This window comes from Girardinichthys multiradiatus, chromosome 14, assembly GCF_021462225.1.
Source record: "Girardinichthys multiradiatus isolate DD_20200921_A chromosome 14, DD_fGirMul_XY1, whole genome shotgun sequence".
NCBI classification, from domain to species: Eukaryota; Metazoa; Chordata; class Actinopteri; order Cyprinodontiformes; family Goodeidae; genus Girardinichthys; species Girardinichthys multiradiatus.
Genome location: NC_061807.1, coordinates 14,564,932 through 14,589,693, shown reverse-complemented (window position 1 = coordinate 14,589,693; position 24,762 = coordinate 14,564,932). Strand labels below are relative to the sequence as shown.

Below are 24,762 nucleotides of genomic sequence, written 5' to 3'. Positions count from 1 at the left end.
GAGATCTCATACTGTTTCAGCCTACCTGGTTCGGCCTACCATCATTATGACAGAACAATTGCAGCAGTTCCTGCGAATTTTTCACCTCATTCAGGTGCTGTCGCTTGCCAGACATTTTGCCAGCAATTTGCGTGGCCAATGGCCGACAACGCTCTACTCGCTTCACCACGTCATCAAATAGCAGGAGCTTTTATCTACTGCTTGCCAGTGTCAACTCAATATGGCGGACCTGGATTTTATGGAGTGAGTCATGGTGCTCTATTTATTGAAAGCCGAACAACGCAGCTGGCATTGACGTTCCAGGGTTGACTGGAACGTCCATAGGCGGAACCCGTTTGGAGAGTACCAGCACCTACTCCAGGAGCTGCGTCTGGATGACGGTCGCTTTCAGCGGTACCTCCGTCTATCCAGGACCCAGTTTGAGGACCTACTGTCCCATGTTGGGGGACAAATCAGCCCTTTGGATACTAACTACAGGCACTGTATCCCTGCTGCAGAATATCTGTCCTCTGTGAAAAAATTCGCAGCTCAATAGAAAGCTGTGTCAAGGACACATGTGTGCTTCACAAGTTAATGCGTACTTTAGTGAGTGATGAGCCACCTGCTATGAGGGGTCCAGCAGCTGGAGAGGTGCGACTGCAAGGTTTGAGTCAAGTAGCTGCCAACAACTTCTCAACAGAGGCATAGAGTATCAGGGATGCACTCAAAGAATTCTTCGTGTCGGAGGGAGCAGAACCATGGCTCCCCACGGCAGGATTGAACAGTCCTTTTCAGGACTAAATTTCAAAGGCTTTTTTCAAAGCCACCCACAAACCTCTTAAGAGCAAACCTTTTTTCATCCTATGTGTACATTATATATATTTCTGTCTTTTTCATGTATGTGATGTTTGCAGATTGTAGGGATTGTTTTCCCTTCTTTCTTTGCAGGGATTGCACTGACTGATTCGCAATGCGAATTGACAGAAAAGGTCAGAGTTTTCAACTCCAGCGAAATTCGCTTCGCGTCAATCGCGGGTTTGACTTCACTCTTGCTTCGCTCTATTCTCCTTAATCACGCCGCTCAGATCGCTAGAATGCGTCCTTCGCATCACTTCAATCCTGAACACCTCTACATAGGTATAACAAGTAAATCACTCGCTCCGAACGCATCATTCATGTTTGGTCTGAACACACCATTGGCAGTTAAAGTTGTCCTTCAAGAAAAATAAGAAAAGCCATGGCCTTACTTCATGGATGAGCTTAACTGTAAGTACAATACAGGCAACAACTTTATTATACAGAGTAAACTTAGTTTCCTATAGATCAAACTGTCTTCATTTAAAAGCTCAACATTGACTCAACACAAGCACTTGGAGGCAAATAAAAAAAAAAGGTTATAGAGTTTAGAGAGAAACTATGCTCATTTTTCTTGGACAGTGTGGCAGGACATGTTAATATATATATATATATATATATATATTGATAATGTTGTTACCAGACGTAATCTAAAGCTAACAATAGCATTACTGGTGCCAACCAGATTCACATCTAATTACTGCAGGTAGGAGTCAATAAGTAGACAGTGTCTGGTTTATGTTCAAGACTATGACCATATAAACATGCTAAACATTTTAACTGTAAATAATATCAGTTTTATCTGGTACTTGTGATTATAATAACTTGTATCGGATAAAGATGAAACAGAGGATCAGGAGCTTAGTTTGAAGTCAGGTATTTAAAATCCTTAGATATAAGGGATAGTGAATATATTGGACAAAGGATGGGATGAAGATCAGAACTGTCAGCATGGCTGTGGCCCTTGCCAGGCTGACAAGCTTTTAAATCTAAAAACAAAAATCTTATTAGCTGTAATAAATTATTTATAATAAACATGTTATGCATCAAACCAAAGATTGGAATCTCGTCTTTTTGGCATGGTTTACCTGTCGGTTTTATGTTAACCTGGGGCATAAACAGAAATAGGTAAACAGCTTGAAGATCAAATGTGATCAGATGATTTAAAGAAGTCCTCTCATTATTTTACTGCTATGCACTGGAGTGACATACAGTGCCTTGCAAAAGTATTCGGCCCCCTTGAAATTTTCACCCTTTAACCACATTTCAGGCTTCAAACATAAAGATATAAAATTCTAATTTTTTGTGAAGAATCAACAACAAGTGGGACACAATCATGAAGTGGAATAAAATTTATTGGATGTGTCAAACTTTTTTAACAAATAAAAAACTGAAAAGTGGGGCGTGCAATATTATTCGGCCCCCTTGCGTTAATACTTTGTAGCGCCACCCTTTGCTGCAATTACAGCTGCAAGTCTCTTGGGGGATGTCTCTATCAGTTTTGCACATCAAGAGACTGAAATTCTTGCCCATTCTTCCTTGCAAAACAGCTTGAGCTCAGTGAGGTTGGATGGAGAGCTTTCGTGAACAACAGTCTTCAGCTCTTTCCACAGATTCTTGATTGGATTCAGATCTGGACTTTGACTTGGCCATTCCAACACCTGGATACGTTTATTTGTGAACCATTGGCTTCATGTTTTGGATCATTGTCTTGTTGGAAGATAAATCTCCGTCCCAGTCTCAGGTCTCTTGCAGACTCCAACAGGTTTTCTTCCAGAATGGTCCTGTATTTGGCCCCATCCATCTTCACATCAATTTTGACCATCTTCCCTGTCCCTGCTGACAAAAAGCAGGCCCAAACCATGATGCTACCACCACCATGTTTGACAGTGGGGATGGTGTGTTCAGGGTGATGAACTGTGTTGCTTTTATGCCAAACATATCGGGTCAAAGGTTGGGAAAACTACCAGCGTTGCAATCAGCAAGATACCCATCCAGTTTGCTTTTCAAGGTAAACTCTGATGGTTATCATATTTACAGCCATTAAGAGCTACATTAAAAGTGATTTATTTTAGGATTTTTGTTCTGTTAACCTTTTCATAATTATTTCCTACATCAAAGGAAAACCCAAAACTGAGTTTCTCAGGAAAATAGAATATTGCATAAGACCAATAAAAAATGTTTGCTGAAATGTTGTCCAAGTTTATTGTCAATCTGCTGTGGATACAATTGTAGTGCAGCAAAATTAAAGAGTGTTTCTTCATGATCAGCAGAAGAAATTTAAAACATTTAAAAAAAATAAACACACATGACCGTCCTTTAGCATGACAAGGCATGGACATGATTTCTAGATAAACAGGTCTGCATTTACATTTTCAGTTCACGATGACTGAAGTTGTTTCTTTCCTGATGTGTTCCAGTGGATCCTGCAGCACCATCCTGCTCAGAAGGTGTTTATCTGCCAAGATTTCTGGTACCAACTCCAGGACACGGAGCTCAGTTCTACACTCCCGTCAGTGTGGCTCTGAAGATCAACATCACAGCAGCTGCAACTCAGTCTGAGTAAGGAAATGCAAAATGCATGAAAATAGATTCAGTAGAAATGAAACAAAAGATGGTAAACACCACAGTTCCTTGTGTTGGGAGTATGATTATTGATTGAATAATCTTGATCAATAATTATAATTACAAATCATAATCTGACAAAATCAATTTCTTAACCATAAATCCTCATTTACGAATCGAGACCAGAGATGTTTCTGGTGTTGTAATTGTGGCTCGACGCCTCTGACAATTACAACCGTTAAATACTCCGTAATAGTTAATAACTATTGCCGGAGATGTCACTGTTTAATCGACCGTTTCTGCCGAAACGTGTGGAACTTGAACCTTATTTTGACTGACACATCACTTTTTGCACACAATGAAACACCAAACGCTCTCTCTTTATCTATGTGAATATTTATTAATTGTCACCTACTCAACATGCAAAATTCTACAAACACAGGGGTAAACACATCTAAATAAACAAAATCAACAAACGGTAGTGGGTATGTATCGAGTCAACCAGCAGTTTATGGCAAAACAGATGAAGGGAGAGGATATGAAGAGGGGTTGTGGTGATGACTGGTGGGGGGTTGGAAAGCAGCTTAGAGTGTCTTTTATGATCTTCTGATCATAAAACTTCCCCCCTTTACTCCTGAAACAAAGGATTGATAACTTTTGGCGGCAAGCTAGCACAGTGAGATTGAAGACAAAGGTAAAATGGAGAATTTTACCATGAGGTCGTTTTAACAGTCCAGTTTTGCAACGCACCCGCGTTCAGATAGTAAACACAAACAGCTCTAGGAACACGGCGGATCCCGATATTACATAACACATCAAAGTTTCAACAAGCAAGGTTACATGCACATATTATTCAGAACACATGAGATCCTAACCAGCGATTCTGATCGCTTCTACAACCTCTGACCCTGCCCAGGCCTCCTAATAAAGAAATATAGAAAAAAAAGAAATGGGTTTTACTTGTGTCGTCTTCTTCCTGAGCGAGGGAATTCGAGCGAGGAAACGTGGGGTTGAGTTAATTGTGCGTCCACAATTAACTTCAGGGGAACGGTCAGTCTTTGTCCTTCGGTCTTCTTGACAAAAAGGAAAAATATGATCTGACCATCAAAGTCGACTTGGAAATGAAACACGGTAGCGGTTCGTCTCTCCGAAGCTCCGTGTCTCCAGTTACGTGTTAACTCACGTCTTCGATCGACAAAAGTGAAATCTCTGGCCTTCTTAGTCCAAAAACTTCAGTTATGAATAGTTCGTTGTCCAACGAGAGAGAATGAATGAAACTCTGGACAGAGTTCTTCTCTTAAAGTGGCGCTCTTCAATCACCAGGTCATTTCCAGCGGAAGGCAGTTTTTCAAACATGAGCGCCTCCTATATAGCATCCTGTGACGTCAGACTGGGGACGCCCAGTCATATCAGTCGCAATGCTTGATGGGATATGTAGGAGCGGGCTGTCCTGGGTACAAAATGGCCGATGCCATTGGAGGGGCACAATGACGTCCAACAACGGGCAGATAATCCAATACTCAGCAAACAAGTGGTCCAACACTTGTCAAAAAAGGTTTCTTTTGTGGACGTTTGACCTAAACTGGACTTAGACCCTATCTGCTGTGTCAGTGACAACATGCATACAAATCCTGGCAAATATATGTAGTAAACCCAATTTCTGTTCTGTTTAAATATTGTCACAGCTTTTCTAAAATGTATCTATTTATGAAAATAGGTTCTAGTTTAAACAGCAATAAATATAAAAAAAACATGTTCTCCAGTTGTCAAAATATCAATATTAATACCTTAAAGAAAACAGCCGATCTGTTTGTAGGTGCTGAAAAGGCATATTTCCTGTTTAATAAAGGATCACTGGGCTCCTGGTCAGCGGGCCGTACAATGTGGTCAAGAGTTCTTCAGGATCAGGAAGCTTCTCTCTGACGTGGAAACCATCTGCAAGTGAAGATGGACAGAGCCATCCCATCTGTTTTGTTGTCCAGGCAAGGTCAGTATTTAGGACAAAGTGTATTTTTGCGTGCCAGTTTGCAACTGCCTTTTAAAAACATATTGATGAAGGTAAATACGCTAAAAAGTTTGCGCCTGCTTTTCCACTTATTTTACAAGATTATTTAACTTTTTGTCTCCCTCAATGTTTTCGGTTCTGTACGAAGCACATTCATGTTGTATTAAATTATTTTGAGATTGTCCAGAGACCTGTACTTCTGTTATCTTCTTTAGATCACTAGATAGATTTTCTATGGGATATACTGTAGTTCTGAGGACTCATATGACCATGGAAGAAGATTAATTATCTGTTGGACGAAGCATTTATGTGTTGATGTGGTCATCAAGACTCAAAGAACCATTTTTAAGCCATCATACTTTTTTTTTAAATAAAATATCCTGGTATTTGTAAGAGTTTGTGATACAAGAAATTAAAAGTATACAGTTGAGCCAAATAATTTTGAATGAGAATTTACAGACGTAAAACAGACAAAGTTCAGGTAAATCATGGCAGGTCTATATTTGCAGACATCAGAGTATTATTTAGTTGAGTGCAATATTTTAAAGTTAGGGAGAATTAAAGGACATACACTCTGGTACTCTATTGTGGTGGCTGGTCCTTGTCTCACACTTCTGCATCTTGTGCCAGACAGTAGCATTTAATAAACACAATGGTAATAAAGACATGGTTTTTCCTGCCTGCATTTTATCCTTAAGGTGTACTAGTCTTGCAGGGGTTGTGGATAGAAGGGCCCATGATCTTTTCTGCTGTCCTTATTGTTCATTAAAGTCATGCTTGGTGGCTACTCCAAAGCACAATGTGATGGAGGAGAAGAAGTTGTTGCTTTGGCAGACCAAACTTTCTCAGCAGGAAGAACCTCCTCCTCATTTTTGAGGATGGAAGAGATGTTGTTTTCTCCCTTCAAATATTGAGACGTAGTGGTACCCAGGAGTTTGAACAATGCATAAAGCCATTTTCCACTGTGAGAAGATTTTAATCTGTTGGGGAATAATTTTTCCCTGATTAAAAAGAAAACATTTACATCTGCAGCAACCCTGTGCTGGGGGGCCAAAGTTGTATCATTGTTGAATTGTAGTTGGAAGGGCCGCACAAAACCTTTTCAGGGGCCTCAAATTACCTCTAACCACCTTTGCATTACAGTGTGAAACTACATGAAACAGTTGTTTCAATCAGTCATTTAACGTAACTCAAAGTTTTAAAGAGCACTTTTGAAAACAATGTAATTTATTGAATGTGGTAAATGTATAAAAGCAAATATATAATTAGTATCCTAATAATAAAGCTGCTTTACAAATCTACCTCCAGTTTCAACAGCTCTGTGTATCAGTCTGAGCTTCGATGTGTCGTTGTGACAGTTAGAGACAGTAAGTCTGATTTTCCCTTGTTTGTACTTATTGAATTTTCTTTATTTCCTGAACTGATCGTGTTTCTGCTATTCTGCACTTGTATTCACAGAACCAGTGACTTCTGTTAACGTTCTGAAAATGAAGATCTCATCTGCGCTGTCATTGAAGGACAATCATGTCACCATCGAAAATTTGGTCAGTAACTATATTGAGATTAATGCAAACAATGACAGTTCAACCCAACCTGTTTAGACTGATTTTGCTGTTTAATGTTGTTTTTGTTTACCTCCTGTTTTACCTGTTTCCTATTTTGACCTGAATTTTGACAAAAATACTGTTAAAAATATAGTGAGCTTTTTTTTTCTTTCTGCTCTCGGTGGAGGTGGACGATTTTTCTTTGTCTCCCGCACCTCCCATACCTGCTTCAGCTCTGTGTCTTGTCTTTCTTTTTGGAGCCTTTTTTTGAATATCTTCTAAAATTCTGAGTTATGGATTTGGTCAGCTGGTCTCTCAATGCAATTGATCAAATTTTCTCGACGAGAAGACAGAGTGAAGGGGAACCCTCTTGTCCAGACGGGACATTTTTCTCCGGATACACGATGGACTCCTGGCAGAAGTGGAGGATTGTGTGTTTGTCAATATTGTCAGTCGAGGATGTCGAAGATGTGTGAACAATTGGATATTTGATAACAGGATTTCTGCTTTTCGGAGTTCTGGCATATCAAGAAATTCAAAAAATGTCAGCAGCTGTTCTGGCCATTGTAAGGCTGCCTCGCATGTATGATGGGATCTACACAGCAATCAACACTCAGACGGAGATGTTACGTGAGCTGAATCACAGACTGGATGTGATCTTTACACAGGATCGCAGGCAGGTTGCGGTTCCTGGACTCAGGGGTGAAATGGGATAAATCTTGGAGAAAGTTGTTCGCTCGGATCTGGCAGAAAGACCAGGAATTTGGCTGTTTGGATTCACCTTTGAGAAGCACCAGCGAGACTCTCAAGGCTGACGGAAAATTAAGAGTCAGCCTAACCCAAATAATTGTTGTTTTTCTGAATCTGGCTCCCCTGCACGGCCTTGATGGCTGGCTATGTTCAACTTCTCCTGGAAGTCATGTAAATATGACGCTCTGCTCCCTCTGCTCCCTCCCTTCCCTGAGGACATCTGTGGACCTGCTCAGAACTTTGTGGCCGGTTGATGAACATTCCAACGAACCATCAAGGACAATGGCCTCTGTGACAGTGCTTCATGGACTTACTTGCACACACTCACTTGCACACACACACATGCTCAAGATTAACATATGCACCCCTCACACCACCTTCACTGGATCCCCTGCATGATGTTGTTTCGTATAAATGTTGCTTCTTTGTGCTGAGTTTTTTTCTTTTGCAATCTCAAACTGAATCCTGCTAAGGATAAAGTGTGAAATTTGATTTTTTTCCCTCTTCTTACCTAATGTGGTCTCTTTTCTCATCTACCTAAATGTGTGATTTCATTACTTTTCATAGATTTTCAGATTTACCAGCGAAAGCCAAATATTATTAGTATTTGAAAATTTGGTCTAAAGCTGTTTTTACACCAATGACCAGAGAATTTTAGATTTCTTAAAAGGATTGTATTACAACTATATCATACCAGTGACAGCCAAACATTATTAGTATTTAAAAAGTTTTGACTAAAACTGTTTTATACCAGTGACCCAGCTTATTTGAATGATGGGACCTCATCATTTTTCTTCTAGCACAGGATGAATTCCTGACCACAGAGGACTTAATGAGCTAATTACCTCTATTAGAAAGATTGGATTAGAACCAGCTCTTACCAGTAAACACCCAAGGATTAAACCAATGACCCAGCTTTCGTAGTTAGACTACAATGGACTGTTATTACTTAGTTCAACTTCAGTACCAGTAAAAGCAATATATTATTAGCACCTGAAAATGTGGATTAAAGCGGTTTTGTACCAGTGACTCAGCTTCCCTAGTTAGAATTCAGTGGAATGATGAGACTATCAATATGATCATCTTCTTTCATAAGATGCTTTATTATTAAGAGTGGCTTGGAACCAATTTCTACCAGTAAACCTGGAAGGATTATTAATGTTATTGGATATAATTTTTTTTTTGTGTTTGCTGTGTGATTGTATTGTAATTGTTTCTCCTCATGTACAGCGCTTTGAATGTCTTGTTACTGAAAAGCGCTATATAAATAAACTTACCTTACCTTACTTACGTTAAAAAGGAAAATTCTAGCATCCAATGTCATTAAGATAGATTTTTAATACAAATAAGTTATTGGCAGATCAAAGACACAATTCATTTATGATTGTATTCCAACTAAACATTGTGTTTCCTTCTCCAGATAAAAGAAGGACTGATGAGCCGAGGGTTTCCACCAGGCTTAACTTTACGCCTGCTGAGCAACAGACCTTAAAGTTACAAGAATGCCGCCCCCTAGTGGCCACTCATGATCATTACATGGAGAAGGGGCCCACTCCATCTGTCATATTCTATTTTTGGACAATAAACTGTAACTTCAACAGGATTCATACAATACATGTTCTGTTTAATATAGTTTAACTACAATCAAAAAACCAGTAAATCCTAGAAAAGGATACATTTTTCACAATCTGCTTATTGATTTACTCTCAATGTTGTTACAGTTTTAAGTAATTCCTTAATCTTATCCTGGATGTTTCTGTAAAGAAATATTTTTTTGTCTCTTCATTTCTTCTGTACCTGCTTCTGCTGTGTTTGTTGCTACTGGGACCTGAATAGTGGAGCAAGGTGAGAAACTGATTAATTTAGTCTCTCATTATTTGACCCAAAGAAGTCTCATCAATATTTGCAGTCTGAAAACGTTAGTCTGTTAATTATCATTATATATTTGTTTTAACTACCAAGTGACAGGACTTATTCTATGTATAATGTAGTATGCTAATGTTTATTTTTGTGCTATATAAATTAGAACAGTAAGGTGTGGTTTTGGCAATGCATGGAGAAATAACGGATTAAATAAGTTTATACTTTCATCCATTTCTTTGATAATATTAAACTAATCTATAATGTATACACGTTTATTTTTATCCTGTTGATAACCTGCATATATCTCAATAAAGCAAATCAAAATTTCACTTTAGTGAGGTTGTGGACTACCGAGACCTGTGACCTGTCTCCACATGCTGTCATGCAGTCGTCTGTTGATTCTCTCCACTCGTAGAAACTGTGTCCTAATGGCTTTTAAACAAAATACCTCATTTTATATTATAATCACGCACCCATGCTTGAGGCACAGGGTAATTTTTAAGTTGTGGAGTGGGGGCAACTGACTAGACTTGGATCTGCGGGACGTAAACATGTTTGTACCCTGGTGGATGATTGTAAGAATACAGCTTGTAATGGGCTGCAGTCCATTTCTGGTTTAATTCTCTCCAATTAGTTTCTTTACTGAACTTTTTTTTTTTAGGAATGTTTACATTTATTTATGTTTTAGAAGCATTAACTATAATTATCAATTATCTTGATTTTAACTGTTTTTACAGGAAATCTCAGTGTTCTCAGTCACTCTCAGGCAGGCACATAAACAGATAGACCAACCCTAATGGTGATCAAGCACCTGCCCTTTTTCCCTGGATGATAATGTTTTTTTGTTATCAATATTAAAAAATAAAAATGACCCTCTCTGTCATCAGTAGTGTCTCGATATATAACAAGCGTATTTTTGAATTGTGAGAGTTCTGCACCGGCCTGATCCACAAGCCAGTGCCTTTCCCCCCACCCTCCTCCTCCTCCTCCACTAAGCCCTCATGCAGTGCTGAGGGCCAGGCCACACCGCAGCATCAGCCACTGTCCTCTGACCCATAGCATCAGACAGGTAATGGCACCGTTTGTGTAATTCCAGATGTTGTTTGTTTCTTAATTAACCACAATACTTAACGTCTATAGCGCAGCTGAAAACATTATGTGGCTTCTGGCCCAATGTTGATAAAAAAAAAGGAGGGAGGTGGCATTTAGACACCACACCAACTGAAAACGTTTACCTTTTCATACAAAGAGCATCCTTGTATAACGTATAGGCTTCACATTTTGCATCCATGAAATCTGTGATTTCAAAGACTTGTCCAGCTGTTTACTGATGTTTGTCTAGTTTAATAGAGAGAGAAGGAGTAGAAATACAGACAGGAAGATCATTTAAAGAGTTTACTGTTCTTCAAGTTAGACCAGTTCACTCATTTTGTACCATTTAAAATCTTAATTATTTTAATGTGAAAGCCAGAAGAATATTTTGCAGTATAATGTCAAGTAGCTCTCACAATTAAGTGTTGAAAATAGAAACAAACATACAATATTTTTAAAATTACAGCATCTTGGCCAAAACAGTTCTGTGTAAGAAAGGTCACATTTATTCAAGGAGTTTTTATCATGCAAGTATTTATACTTCAACAGTAGAAGAATTATTTTGGTAGGTAATTAACAACACAAACTAATTTATATAGAAGGGTTAATATTCTAGGATATAGAGCAGCAAATATAAAATGATGAATAAATATGAAAATGTTATTTAAATGCTTATTTATTTATTTTAGTCAGTCATTTTCTACCGCTTATTCCATAGTGGGTTGCGGGGAAGCTGGTGCCTATCTCCAGCAGTCTATGGGCGAGAGGCGGTATATTTATTTTATTAACATAATATTATGCCTACTGTTAACATTAAGGTATCTGATTTGAAATGAATATATATATATATATGGCCTTATTCTCCCTGCTCTTGCCTGACATGCTTTATGTAAGTTAAATATCTCCTACTCTTTTTATTTATTTTATGAATAAATTTGGTGATCGGTGTCATTTTCTTTGGCTTGAGTATCTGCCCCTACAAATGTCTGTATGTGCCTGTTCTGAGGGAAGATCTACCAATGAAATGGCCTAAGATCCGAAACAAAGTTGTTGTATCTTATCTGTTTTGTCAGAGATCTCATCCACAGCAACACTCTTTCATGACTGGGGGTTATTTAAATGAACTGAAAGCAGCCAAACCTATATTTGTGTAAAACTTTCCTCTGACACATCAGAAATGAACATATGCACTTGTAAAAGATAATGAAACAAATAGAAAGATTCCAGTATAATAATAATATTTGTAGTTGGAATATGACAAAAGCATTGTCCTGGTTGTTGGTTAAGGGAAGGAGCCAAATGCAGAGGTGAACAGATGCTCAAAGAAACTCAGGGGCGAGATCTAACAGATGTAAGAGGTATAAACCTATAAACACAAAAATAAACTAGCAAACCAAACACAAAGGAATGAACTAAGTCAACACCTTTGTAACAAAAATGAACAGTGAAGATCCAATTTTTGACCTTGGAACACCACCTGCAGGGCCAGGAAATAGCTGACGCAGACTGTACATTGAATTGCAGTTTGACGTAAAAGACAATTACAGCAGTACAAATATGCAAGAATCAATAATTAGTTAGCCATGCATCTAGTAAGTGTATTAAATAAGGTCTGAGTGATGAATAGGAGATTACCTACAGCCATTGAAACACAGGCTCTTTAAAGTTTAAAATGAGCATGACTTTTTAAAAGAGGATGTTGAGCATCGAAGCAGAAAATTGATGAACTAAGGACTGTTGTCAGCTCACTCACTGCATTCCGTTTTTTAAATATCGGATCACTATCTTTTTTCTTTTTTGTATCTAAAGCTGAGTGGTCTTTTAAGCCACATTCAGGTTAAAACTCCACCATGAAAATCTTCCACGTCTGTGACTGCGAGTAGAAAATCGGAGGGGGTGGATGAGAGGCAGCCTGTGGGAGAATAAATGCTCCTGGTCTCTAGTAACTCTAGTTTTGTGTAGAGACATTGACTTGTTCAACATTTTGCTTTCTGTGTTGTTGCTGCTGGTCAGTGTTACACAAGCTACTCATTATCATGATGCTAGGATGACCTACTACCCTAAGAAAACTCACTCACTCATGTGAAAAAAATCACATCTTGGCTGCTTCCAACAGCTCTCAGTTTCAGCTTGTGTGAGTCCATATTTATAATGTTTGAAACACTATTTTGCTGTTTAAAGCTTCAGTGTGAAGAGAGATTAGAACGTCAAACGCTTCATTTGCTTCAACTGAAAACCTGTCCTTCACATCCATTCCAGATATGCCAGTAATACCTGGTTCACTAATCTAAATGGCATTGGATCCTGGAGAGCTGTTACTGACGTTGAACCGAGGAACCGGTCCGACACCAACAAACCCAACTCATCACCACAGACCACCATGTTTCCAGCCCTCAGGTAATTCTGATAGCATTTAGATCACATGTTGTCAATATTATTAAAATATAATTATATATAAATTGTGCAATTCACACAGGTCTTTTCAGTATAAATGAATCATCAGATTTTTCCCTAACTGTTAGTCTAAATTCTAGTGTTATCTGTCCTTAGTAGGTTTGATGTTTAACGAAAACACATCATTTAAAAGAAGCCGATATAGATATTTACATTTTAATTGTGTTTCCTACGAAGTAGGATTGTTTTTAAAATTGTGAAAATCTTCAACCACGTATACAATTACCACCAGTTGCTAATTTCTTCATTTTTTAAAGTTTTGTTTTTATTTTCTTGCAGGACTTATGGCATTAGACCAGTGCAGCATTAGATAATCTTAACTCCATTCAAATAATTCCAGTATATTACTGGGAAACAAACGTGAAACAAGTGTGAGTTAAGATTTTAGTAAATAACTTCTAATCAGAAGTTTTTGTTTGGGCCGGGATTTGAACCCAGGACCTTCTTTCTGCGAGAAAGAGAAGCAGTATTCACTAAAACGTTACTATCTTCCTGTGAATTTACCAAAACAATTATATCATCAGCATATGCTGACAACTTTAACAGGACATTGCACCTGCCCTGGATTAATTCAATTCAGTTCAATTCAATTCATTTTTATTTATATAGCGACAATTCACAACACATGTTGTCTCAAGGCACTTCACAACAGTCAAGTACATATATTCCAATTAATCGTAACCATTGAACAGTGCAGTCAAAGTTAGTTATTTATTCAAATTGGATAAAAAGGTTTTCTGTCTAAGGAAACCCAGCAGATTGCATCCATTTAGTGACTGGAATTCTCCGTGGTTCTGGTTTTACTATGCTGGCTGTCAGCAAACCCGCTTCCTGGAGAACCCGCTGTTGTTCAGCCTACTGCCGTATGGTAAATACTTGAGTGAATTTACCTCAGTCCAAGGACCACTCTGGAGCCACAAGATAAGATTGCAAGATTGTTCCTCACTTTATCTGCCCTGCCTGTCCACCCTCCAACGCTATTCACCAACTTGAGGAATTTGCTCCAACAGCATGCTTGCCTGTCCGCCTCAGTCTCCGTTGCTTGCTCACTTCTCCTCAGAACCAACACACTCATCTACAAGCAAGCCTGGAACTCTTATCTTTAACATTGAGAAACACCTGCCTAATAGTAACCGTTCTCCTTTTCCTAGTGAACCGATCCCTAAAGCCTGCTGGCCATTTAATCCTGACACTGCCAACAAAAACACAATTTCAATAAACTTGTTTAAACCTTTCCTGTCTCTCTGGTGTGCTGCTCTAGAGTCTCCTGGTTCTGAACCCAACATGACAGTCTAAGGCTTCAAAAAGAATCAGAATGAGGCTCTTGGTGGTTGTTGTGCAAAATGGGTTTCAGTACAATTAAAATCCCCACTAATCATCTCCACAATGGTTTAGTGTCGCAAAATATTTAATAGGACCAGTCTGGCTCTATAGTTGGGGCATGCACATTGAGAAAAACTAAACCCACATTTTCATATTTGGCTTTAACCTTTAGTAAACATCCATCAATTATTTCCTTTGCTTCATAAGAAATCAGCAAGAACTCCTCAGAGAACAAGTTCCTCACAAGTCCACTACAACATTGTTGGAGCTTGGGAGTTTGGGGTTTCTCCTTTCCCTGTTTTTACCACCTCAGGTCGCCGTGGAGCTAAGGAGTGGATCCAGTGACAGGTGTTTCAGATCTACTGCTGATTGTGCTTGCCAGATGAGAAGTATTTAGGAAACCGGCCGCCAGTCCTTCCTTACCTGAGTGTTGTGCCAACATGTGCTTCTACCTGTGAGGTGCAGGTGGATTAAAGGCTACCCCTGGACCAGAAACCTACAAGATCTACAGTTCAACCTTCTGGTTACTCAAGACCCTGCCAAATATGGCAACCCTGTGGCTTCAGTAGGATTGTCAACCTTTGATAAAGAAACACATCAGCTCTATTATTGGACCTCTCCCGGACTCCTGCTCTTAAGACCGCAACCAGAAGATTTTTCCCAGCTCCTAGCTCCCCTGGCAACAAGTAAGCCGACTGAAACTAATAGAAATATTTCTCCACCTGACTAAGTTTACCAACCTGCGCTCTTCTTCTTCCAGAGCTTACAGAGAAGCTAGGTGAGCATGTCTGTGAGACCAGACCAATGCTCCCTGTGAACCTCAGAACGTGACCAGATGAATAAACCTGTTAAACTGTTTTCCTGTCTCCCCAGTGTGGTTATGCATGTGGGTCAAACAATTATCTAAGACTATGACAAACATGATTAAAAATGATCTCTCCTCCTCAGCCCTTCTTCCAGTCACTCTCATTGTCAACAGTACTTTAAGTTTCTTGAACAATCATATCACATTTTTGAAAATCCATAAGGTTGAAAAAATTACCTATTTTTACCTAATCTCCAGCAACATTTAAAATGAATGTGCCTTTTTTAAAATCACACATAAAATAGAAATAAAAAGCAGGGACATGGAGAGCATTTGTCTAACCATCTTCATCAACAGTAAGTGTTAAAGTTGCTACTTTAAAAATCCGTTTCTCTAACTGGTAAATCTCTTGATCTGTTATCGCATCAACAAAATTTCCAGCTTTCTTTGTCAAGAGTCAACAAATAGCTTCAAGACTGCAAAGTATTCCTCTAATTTAACCATCCTGAGACATTTATTTTTTATTTTTTAAGGAACCTCTTGATATCAGCAGGACAATCCAGATTCTGTTGATCTTAGCTCAGAGACAAGTCACTTTCAAACTCCTGACTTTCCTCTCGGCTTTATTTCCTCTCTTAGCTCTTGGAACTTTGGTGTTGCTGTTAGGGTCACAGATTTTCTGTTTTTGGAACAGTTTCAAAAACATCCTCATATTATCATCTTTACAGAGGCTTAGAGGTGTCACAACTATTCACAGACTGGTCATTATTTATATCACTATCTGTAATGTCAACCTCTCTTAAGTTATTGCTTTCATTAAAACGATCACAGTTGCTAGCACCAGGCTAGCATCTGCAAAAAATCTCATCTTGTAGAGGGGCTACTCCTCCTCTGCAGCAGTGGTGGAATCAGTGCCCATGGCCCCAGCAGTACCAGGGTCTGTACCAGCGGCAGCGGATCCACCAACGGCACTGCAGCCCGAATCAGAGGCAGCTGGGTCACCAATGGCCCCAGTCGACACCCGCCCTCCAAGTGCATCATCCATATGCTGTGTCGTCCTGAGGTTTTCTGGGAAGGAACCAAAATAAATGTCCATCTCCACCACAACCAAAACATTTAATATTCTCAGATGAAGCAAAAACTATGTAGTTAAACCCATCTATTTTGAAATTAAAAGATAGGTTAAGCTTGTTGCCGGTGTCTTTAAGGCTTATAAATACCTGTCTTCTCTATAGGTGAAACTAGCTGGCCATACTTTGGCAGCCCCTTGGCTAAATGGGGTGCTTTTGAGATGGTAATCTTTTTAGCGGGACTAACCAGCGAGAGAACTCATGTGAAAGTGTCATGAATGACAACGCCTTTTTCCACCAAATTTTTCCCTTTAGATGTACTATCAAGAGAGATAACAACTGCTCCATTCATATGGTAGGTGAATTTCACACTATCATAACCCACCTTCTCCTACTAAATTAGCTTCAGTTCACACAGTTCAATGGTATGAGTTTGACACCATGACAACGTGTCAGCTTCACAAACTCTGCACCACCCTCAAAAACAGGTACTGTACCAAAGAGATTTCTGGTACCAACTCCAGAACACGGAGCTCAGTTCTACAGTCTCATCAACCAGGCTCTGTAGATCAATATTAGAGCAAATGCTACTGAGTCTATGTAAGGAAATGCAAAAAGCATGTAAATAGATTCAGTTGAAACAAAATAAAAGATGGTACACAGCGCATTTCCTAGTCAGAACAAGTTGCTTCTGACATTTGACATTTTGACTTCTGTTCTGTGTTAAAACATTTCACAACTTTTCTTAAATGTATGTATTTGTTTGTGAAAATAGTCTAACATAGAAGAAGGTTCAGGTTGAAACACCAATGAATATAAAAATACGTATTCTCCAGTTGCCAAAAGTTCTGTATTAACAGCTCATCTTTTCGTTATGAAATATTATTATTAATATTTTAATCTTATTTAACATTTATTAACAGAAACAATTCAACTCAAAGCTAAACATATTTGAAATTAGTTTTGGAACTAATTAAGAACACTTGTGTGTGTTCTAACAACCAATTCACAATGCAACTCAAAAGAGTAGATAAAACATTTCAGTAAAATAATATTTTGAAGAATGATTTGTTATATTAGACATCAATAATCTTTTAAAAAATTGATGAACTAGGTTAACTGGTTAACTAGCCATCACATGGAGTAATGGACTACAAAAACGGTGGGAAAGACCGTCTATGGACTCATACAAAATGGCAACGAGTCGTATGTAAATAACTGACTTGCCTGGCACTAACATAGCAGTTAGCTGTTTTAGCTAAAAAAAACTAGCTTATTTCGCGACCCTTTTAATTTCACATGTGCTGGAAATACCATTGATACAAATATTAAGGTGTATATGAGCCCCAGCAGTGCATCATGGCCGATCTATGTTTCAGCTACTTATTAAAATAATGTTTGTTGTAACTTTAAAACACAACAAATAAACCTCAAGGTATAGAGACCAGTTCGCACTCAAATGGTTTAGCTTTTAGCACCATGAAAAAAGCAAAACACCAAAAAGGCCCAGTCTGGCTGTGTGGCAGACAGCAGACAAAGACAACTGCTCTCTGTAGCAGCTTGGAGTATCCTCTGCTCCTCGGACTGGTGTGCAGGAAGGTGTGCGATGCTGGCGGTTACTATGCTGTGCTTTCTCAGGCTAGTTGAAGAAACCGCTTCACTCGACGTGATTAGAGACATTGTCTCATCTGGGGGAATCTCTGGTTCAGATTGTTTTCTGCAGAAGCTCAGAAAGAGAGGTTCAAGACAGCTTGTCTTATTGACTCCGCGGGATCATAACTGGGTACAGTAATTACCAGTCTGTAGTTCTCTCTATACAGTTCAAGTTCAGGTTTCATCTCATGGCTGGCGTATAACGGTTGTAGGTGGTATAAAGCTGGAATCATCATTTAATAAAACTGTATGTTTCCTTTTGAGAAAGGATCACTGGGCCTTTGTACAGTGGGCCGTACAATGTTGTCAAGAGTTCTCAGGATCAGGAAGCTCCCCTCTGTCGTGGACACCATCTGCAAGTGACAATGAACAGAGCCACCCCATTTGTTTCGTGTTCCAGGCTAGGTCAGTATTTGGTACAAAGTGTGCAGAAAAAAAAACTACTGAAATATAATAAATGAAATTAAAAAACAAACTACAGGATCAATGTATTTTCTTTTGCCTCCCCTGATATGTAAACATCCTTAAATTAAATGTAGGTTTTGTTGCAGTAACATAATCCCACATTGAAAACCGTAAAACTGAATCAATTCCTGTTTAGCGAGAGTTTGCAGACATAGGAGTCATAATTTTCCCTGCATGCTTTATATCCTTAATATGTACTTCTTCAGCTCCACTTATAACAAAAATGCTGAATCCATGAGTTCTTTTAAATCAAGGTTAAGAATCCATTTGTTTAGAGTTGCTTTTGATTCAACTATTTAAACTAATAACTAAAACATTAGTAAAGGTTTACACTGTGGATAAAGGTTAATTAGGATTTCCCACCTTGGAACAGACAGTGTAAAGGACCTTGCTGTCCACAATGAGAAGCAGTTCACTGTAAAAGACCCTTCCCCGACAGACCATGGCTGTACCATATTTAACACAGTAGTGAAATGCAGCAAAAGAGTAAACTTTAGGTCAGCAATTCTACATAACACTCATTTCACATCCGTAGCTGAGGGCTAGTCTACTAGCATTTACTGCAGCTGAGTTTCTCAACACAAACAAAACAATCGTCATTAAACAAACATTATTTAGATTATTTAACTCTAAACTGATCTCTGCTCAAAAATGACCTGAGGAGATACGTGAACCGTGCTGAGAAGTTGTCCTGGGCATTGAGGAAACATCCACATGTGGTTAAACAAAGGGTTAGTTTGCAGATAACCTCTGTAGCTGTGGGGAAGGGCTTTTAGCTGGCCTGCCGAACAGTACGACATAGGCACGTTCAGCTCCTTGAGTGGCTCCATCTGAAGCTCTTCCAAATTATTAAATGGGTTTTGCTTGACAATCCTCTCAAGACTGTGGTTATTCCTGTTGCACCTTTTTCTACTACACTTTTTCCTTCCACTCAACTTTCTATGAATATGCTTGGATACAGTAGTCTTTGAACAACCAGCTTCCTTAGAAATTACCTTATGTGGCTTACCCTCCATATGGACACGTGACTGCCTTTTGGACTTCTGTCAAGTCAGCAGTCTTCCCCATGAGTGTGTAGCCTATGACCCAGACAGAGAGACCATTTACAGGCTCAGGAAACCTTTAGCTGATTAGGGTGTGACACCATAAATTTCCAATATTTCACTTTTTCATAATATTCTAATATTGAGACACTGAGTTTTCTTTTCATCATCTATAAGCCATAATACTCAAAATTACAATAAATAAAGGCTTGAAATATTTCACTCTATAATAAATCTATAGTTTCACTTTCTGAAATGATGGACAAAAAATATTAAAGTTTTTATAATTAAAATTGTTCTAGATGTACCTTTAAATCCAAATATCTGTGTATTTACTGTTCAGTGTAATGCTGGCCGTGACGCTTACATTGCCTGCACATCCTTGTTGTTTTATTTACTTATTTTATATCTGATCATTATCTCACGGTTGAACAAAAGGTCATCATATTAGGTTTCTATGTAAAACCCCGGCATAAAACCTTCCTTTTCCGGGACAAACAGTAGACAGTGAGAGGGAGTGGATCACAAGCTGATTATAAACGTATAAATGGTCCTTGTCTCTATTAAAACACAGTCTCCATGTGGAGATACATACCCAGTCACCATGTTCCTCTCTTTGGTTCTACTGCTGCTGGTAAGCGGTTCACATGCTGCACATTTTTATGGCACCATGATGACCTACTACCCACAGGAAACTTCTACGAATGGACAAGTTTCCGTAAGTAAGTAAGGATGAATTTCAAAATCTGGTTGTAAAAGTTTATTTATACTAAAGACCACTTTACTTTAAATCTACAGGTGATCTTTCGCTACAAGCTGAACTTTTACTCGTGCACTGGTGGTTCATGGTATTGCACCGGCAACTGTGGTTTTGAGACCCTGAATACTAACTCAATCAAGGTTGAGGAAATTCCTAGTTCGTGGTGTCAGACTGAAAGAATCACACCTCGGTGGCTTCCCAACAACTCTCCATTTATGCTTGAGTGAGTCCTGCTTAACACTTGACTAAGTTATATTCTTCTAATATCACAGAAAGGGATTAGATGAACGCTCCTACTCCAAAACATTAGCGGCCCTGCTAATCTCAGGCTGTTTGATAAGACATTTATGGTAAAGATCAGCATGGTTACTGTATTTTGCTAATTAAATCTCACGTTAAATAAGGGGAGCGGTGGCCTATTGTTTAGAGAACAGGGTGTTTGTGTCCTGGAGGGGCAGCAACTTCCCTGATCTGAAACACAGACTGTCACTTTGGGTTCTGAGCAAGACCCTTAGGCAAAAAGCTGCCCACCGCCCCCTAAGAAAGGTGGTAATTGCAGAGGACAAATTTTGTTGTAATGTACAATTACAAATAAACGTGATAATTATTAAAGACATCAAACAGCATAATGCATCAGACTGTCTGCGTTGCAGCTAAAATCTACTCCTCTACAGGTTTTCCGGTGGAAACTGGATAACAAATGTCAATGGGATTGATTCCTGGAAAGCTGTGACTTATGTTGAACTGAGGTCCCGATCTGACATTGGCAAAGCAAACACTCCCCCACAGACCACCATCCTCCCAGCTCTGAGGTAATTCTGTTAGATGTTAGGCTCAAAAAACCAATCGTTCTTTTACACAAACTAAATACATTAACGTAGTTACTTTTTGCATTTCTGTGACTGAAAAAAATAAAAATAAAAAAGAAATTTTTTTATTTTCATAATAAATGCCAAAAGGTTAAAGTTACAGGAAATAGCTTTTGGAGATGTACTGTTGTACAGTCTCTCAGTCAATCTGTCGATCTGTCTAACCTGTCAAACACAGCAATGGAGTCATGTATTGGGCTTGTAATGGACACGACCAGGATACCCTCCACTCAATTAGTCATGGATTTCTCTGTATACCAAAATATTATACAGTCAAATCTTTTGTAGGACTTACTTTGTGTTTTATTGACGTAAAATATGATATAAATAATGTATCCTGGTGAAAACTAGATCAACTTTAATATATCCAGGAAGAAAAAAACCCTTGAATGAAAAATAAAGTGTATTTGTTTTTTTACCATGACTCTAGAAGAGTCTTTATGAAGAATTTCTGTATATCTTTTCTGCCGCAGAGTTCCTATCAACTGTCAGAGAAACATAAGCTTGTTGGCCTTTGACCCCGATGGAGACAATGTTGGATGCAGATATGCATCTAGTTCCTTGTCAGAGTGTGCCACCTGCACGACTCCGTCGGTCCTCAGCCTCTCCTCTGTAAGGACCAACATCCAAACTCATGTCAAATCTGTCAGATGCACGTATGTTCTACTTCACCTGAACAACTGAGTTCTGACTAACAATGCATTGTTTGTATTTTTATGGCAGCCAAACTTTTTTGTGAACACTGTTGCAATTGAATCTTGTTTTCTCAACTGTAACTCAAACTGGTCTGAAGATCCAGATAAGCTAGGCAAGTTTGTCAAAAATCATATTATAGCACAGTGCAAACAATGAAATTGTGGTCTTGTTATGATTTTATAAGTAGGGATTTATTTCTTCTGCTAAAATCTCCGGCCCTCGATGATCTTTATAGCCTATAAAGATCCTCAAAGGCTTCACAACAGGTGCCAACTCCATGCATTTAACTTGAAAAATAGATACATTTTATATATAATCTGAAAATAAAAACAAAACAAAAACAACAAAATTGACGTCAGGAGGCTGAATACTATTTGGCACAAAACAATTAGGTTATTTTGACGGCTTGGTCTCCTGTCTGTTCTCTTGCAGTCTTGTACTTTATCATTCAGCTCATCCCCTAGTAGCAGCCAAGGTTCATATGTAGTCCAGTTGGTGATGGAGGACTTTCCCAAGCAGAGCATCAACCTGACTCAAACTGATGGACATCAGGTGACGAGAACTGCTGGTGATCCTATCAGCAAACTACCCATCCAGTTTGCTTTAAAAGGTACAAACGTATTTCATCGCTGCCTTCTTTTCAAACCAAGCCTTTGCCAAATTTATTTGCCCTCTCTCCTGTCTACCTACTGTTGAAAAAATGAAAACTAAAGGCCTCTAGTGCCACAACAAAATTTATAAAATTTAGCTGAATTGCTCATTCACAACAGGTGTCATCTCAAGGGACCTTACTTGAAAAAATAGATACTTTTTATATACATTTAACCAGGAGCCTCATGTACGAAGGGTGCTTGAGTACAAAAACCTTGCTACGCAATGTTTTACACATAACTCAGCATGTTCAAAAATGAAAGTTGTGTGAAAGTGTGTGAAAATCCACGCAAATGTTTGACCTGCTGTGAAAGTGTGCGGCAGCCATGCAAACTTTTTAAATCAACAATAATAAACTACAGAAAACTAAACCTCACCTAAATACACTGAAATATGATTCCAACCAGTTTCATTTAACTGATAGAGCATCAAACCCGATGTTTTTATTGTTTAAACCCAAGCGATGAAACTTTTTTTCAGAGATCATACTGACCTGCAGGCACATGATACGGGCCTTCTGGGTTTTGCTGTTGGGGTTGCTGGATAGTGCCCCTCTCTGGTACCCCATCATTTTGCTGGGGGACTTTAACGCCCATTTGGGAATCGACAGTGACACCTGGGGAGGCATGTTTGGGAGGAATGGCCTCCCTGATCTGAACCTGAGTGGTTTTTCATTATTGGACTTCTGTGCCAGTCACCGATTGTCCATACTGAACACCATGTTCAAGCATAAGGGTGTTCATCAGTAAACTTGGCACCAAGACACCCAAGGCAGGAGGTCCATGATTAACTTTGTAGTCCTGTCTTCAGACATTCGGCTGCTTGTCTTGGACACTCGGGTGAAGAGAGAGGCTGAGCTGTCCACTGATCACCACCTGGTGGTGAGTTGGATCCACTGGAAGAGGAGGAAGCTGGACAGACCTAGGAGGCTCAAACGTATAGTGACAGTCTGCTGGGAATGTATGGCAGAGCCCTCGGCCAGGGATGTATTCAACTCCCACCTCCGGGAGAGCTTTGACCAGATTCCTGGGGAGGTTGAAATTCTCTGCCTCTATTGTTAAAGCTGCCGTCTGTAGCTTTGGCGGTAAGATCTGCGGTTCCTGATGGGAAGCAATCCCTGAACCCGATGGGGGACACTGGCAGTAAGGGCTATCCTATTGGCTGTGGTTAGCTTGTGGGACTCCTGAGGCAGCTGACAGGTACCATGAGGCCAAGCGTGCCACAGCAAAGTCTGTGGCACAGGCAAAATCTTAGATATGGGAGGATTTCGGTGGAGAAGGACTATCACTCATCCTCGAACCAATTCTGTCAAACCGTCCAGTGCCTTAGGAGAGGAAAGCAGTGCTTCACCTACTCTGTTTACACTGGGGGTGGGGAGCTGCTGACCTCAACAAGGGACATTATCGTGGAAGGAGTTTTTTGAGGATCTCCTCTATCCAGCTGTCATGCCTTCCTTGGTGGAAGCCTCCTGGAGGTGTTCCGGGCATGTGACATCGGGAGGGGGGACGTCCAGGGGATAGCCCAGAACACGCTGGAGGGACTTTGTTTCTCGGCTGGCCTGGGAACGCCGTTGACTCCCAACGGTGAGGGAAGTCTGGGTGTCTCTACTAAGTCTGCTATCACTGCAACCTGGTCTCCGATAAATCGTTAGACGATGAGTACAAGTATTGGTTGTAGAAGACAATGTTTTAGGCCACATGAGCAAAGATTCAAGAATCTAGGTAATAATTGTCTGGAATCGATTATTTACCATTTTGCCATGTTTACCATTTTTAACTTGTTAAGTCATTTTGTTGAACTTGCTGCAGCTTCCTGCTGCATTGAGCTAGTGTTATACTGATAAGCCAACACAAAAGACTATTTTAGCTCCATGTTTTGAACTTTATTTAACATTTTTGCAACTCAGAGAAAATTGTTATCTTAGAATAAAGAATCCCCTATTTTATTTGAAGTATTGTGTGCTCTATTTGTCCCGGCTTAATACAGAAAAACATATGATTAGGGTGTATCTTCTGAACTAATACATTTGGGTGGTGGACTATCAAATAAATACATAACCCTTATTTATTTTCTTGGTAGCTTCTCCAGTCTCACAGGTAGCATGGAAAGGCGAGCTATATTTGTACTTCTTTCAACTTCTTTATTTTGTCCGAATGGCAGGACAGCATACACAGAGCGGCAGCACATGGAGCTTCCTCTACAAAAAACACTCTCTCACCTACACTGCTCCCCCTAGAAACAGGGCCAGGTGGGAACCAAAAATAACAAGGTGCTGCACAAATACTAAACCCTTATTCAACAATACTCAAAGTCCCAAAAT

At 39.3% G+C, this 24,762-nt stretch overlaps 1 protein-coding gene and 1 long non-coding RNA gene across 2 annotated transcripts; both read left to right on the top strand.

Annotated features, from left to right (window-relative positions):
- Positions 1-220: 220 nt before the first annotated feature.
- LOC124881062 lies at positions 221-9,888 on the top strand. Its single transcript, XM_047386551.1, has 8 exons — positions 221-243; positions 325-511; positions 2,788-2,845; positions 3,255-3,396; positions 5,249-5,386; positions 6,713-6,771; positions 6,863-6,948; positions 9,119-9,888. The coding sequence occupies exons 1-8, from the start codon at positions 221-223 to the stop codon at positions 9,188-9,190; spliced, it is 765 nt and encodes a 254-aa protein (XP_047242507.1). The 3' UTR covers positions 9,191-9,888.
- Positions 9,889-14,870: 4,982 nt separating this feature from the next.
- LOC124880254 lies at positions 14,871-15,377 on the top strand. The gene is made up of 2 exons (XR_007041275.1): positions 14,871-15,116; positions 15,191-15,377. It is a non-coding gene; the product is annotated as an uncharacterized LOC124880254 (long non-coding RNA).
- Positions 15,378-24,762: the final 9,385 nt, after the last annotated feature.

Coding starts and splice junctions, on each gene's coding strand:
- LOC124881062 (XM_047386551.1), top strand. CDS start 221: ATGGCGGACCTGGATTTTATGGA. Junction 3,397..5,248: donor GCAGCTGCAACTCAGTCTGA/GTAAGGAAATGC, acceptor TGTTTAATAAAG/GATCACTGGGCTCCTGGTCA. Junction 5,387..6,712: donor TGTTTTGTTGTCCAGGCAAG/GTCAGTATTTAG, acceptor ATCTACCTCCAG/TTTCAACAGCTCTGTGTATC.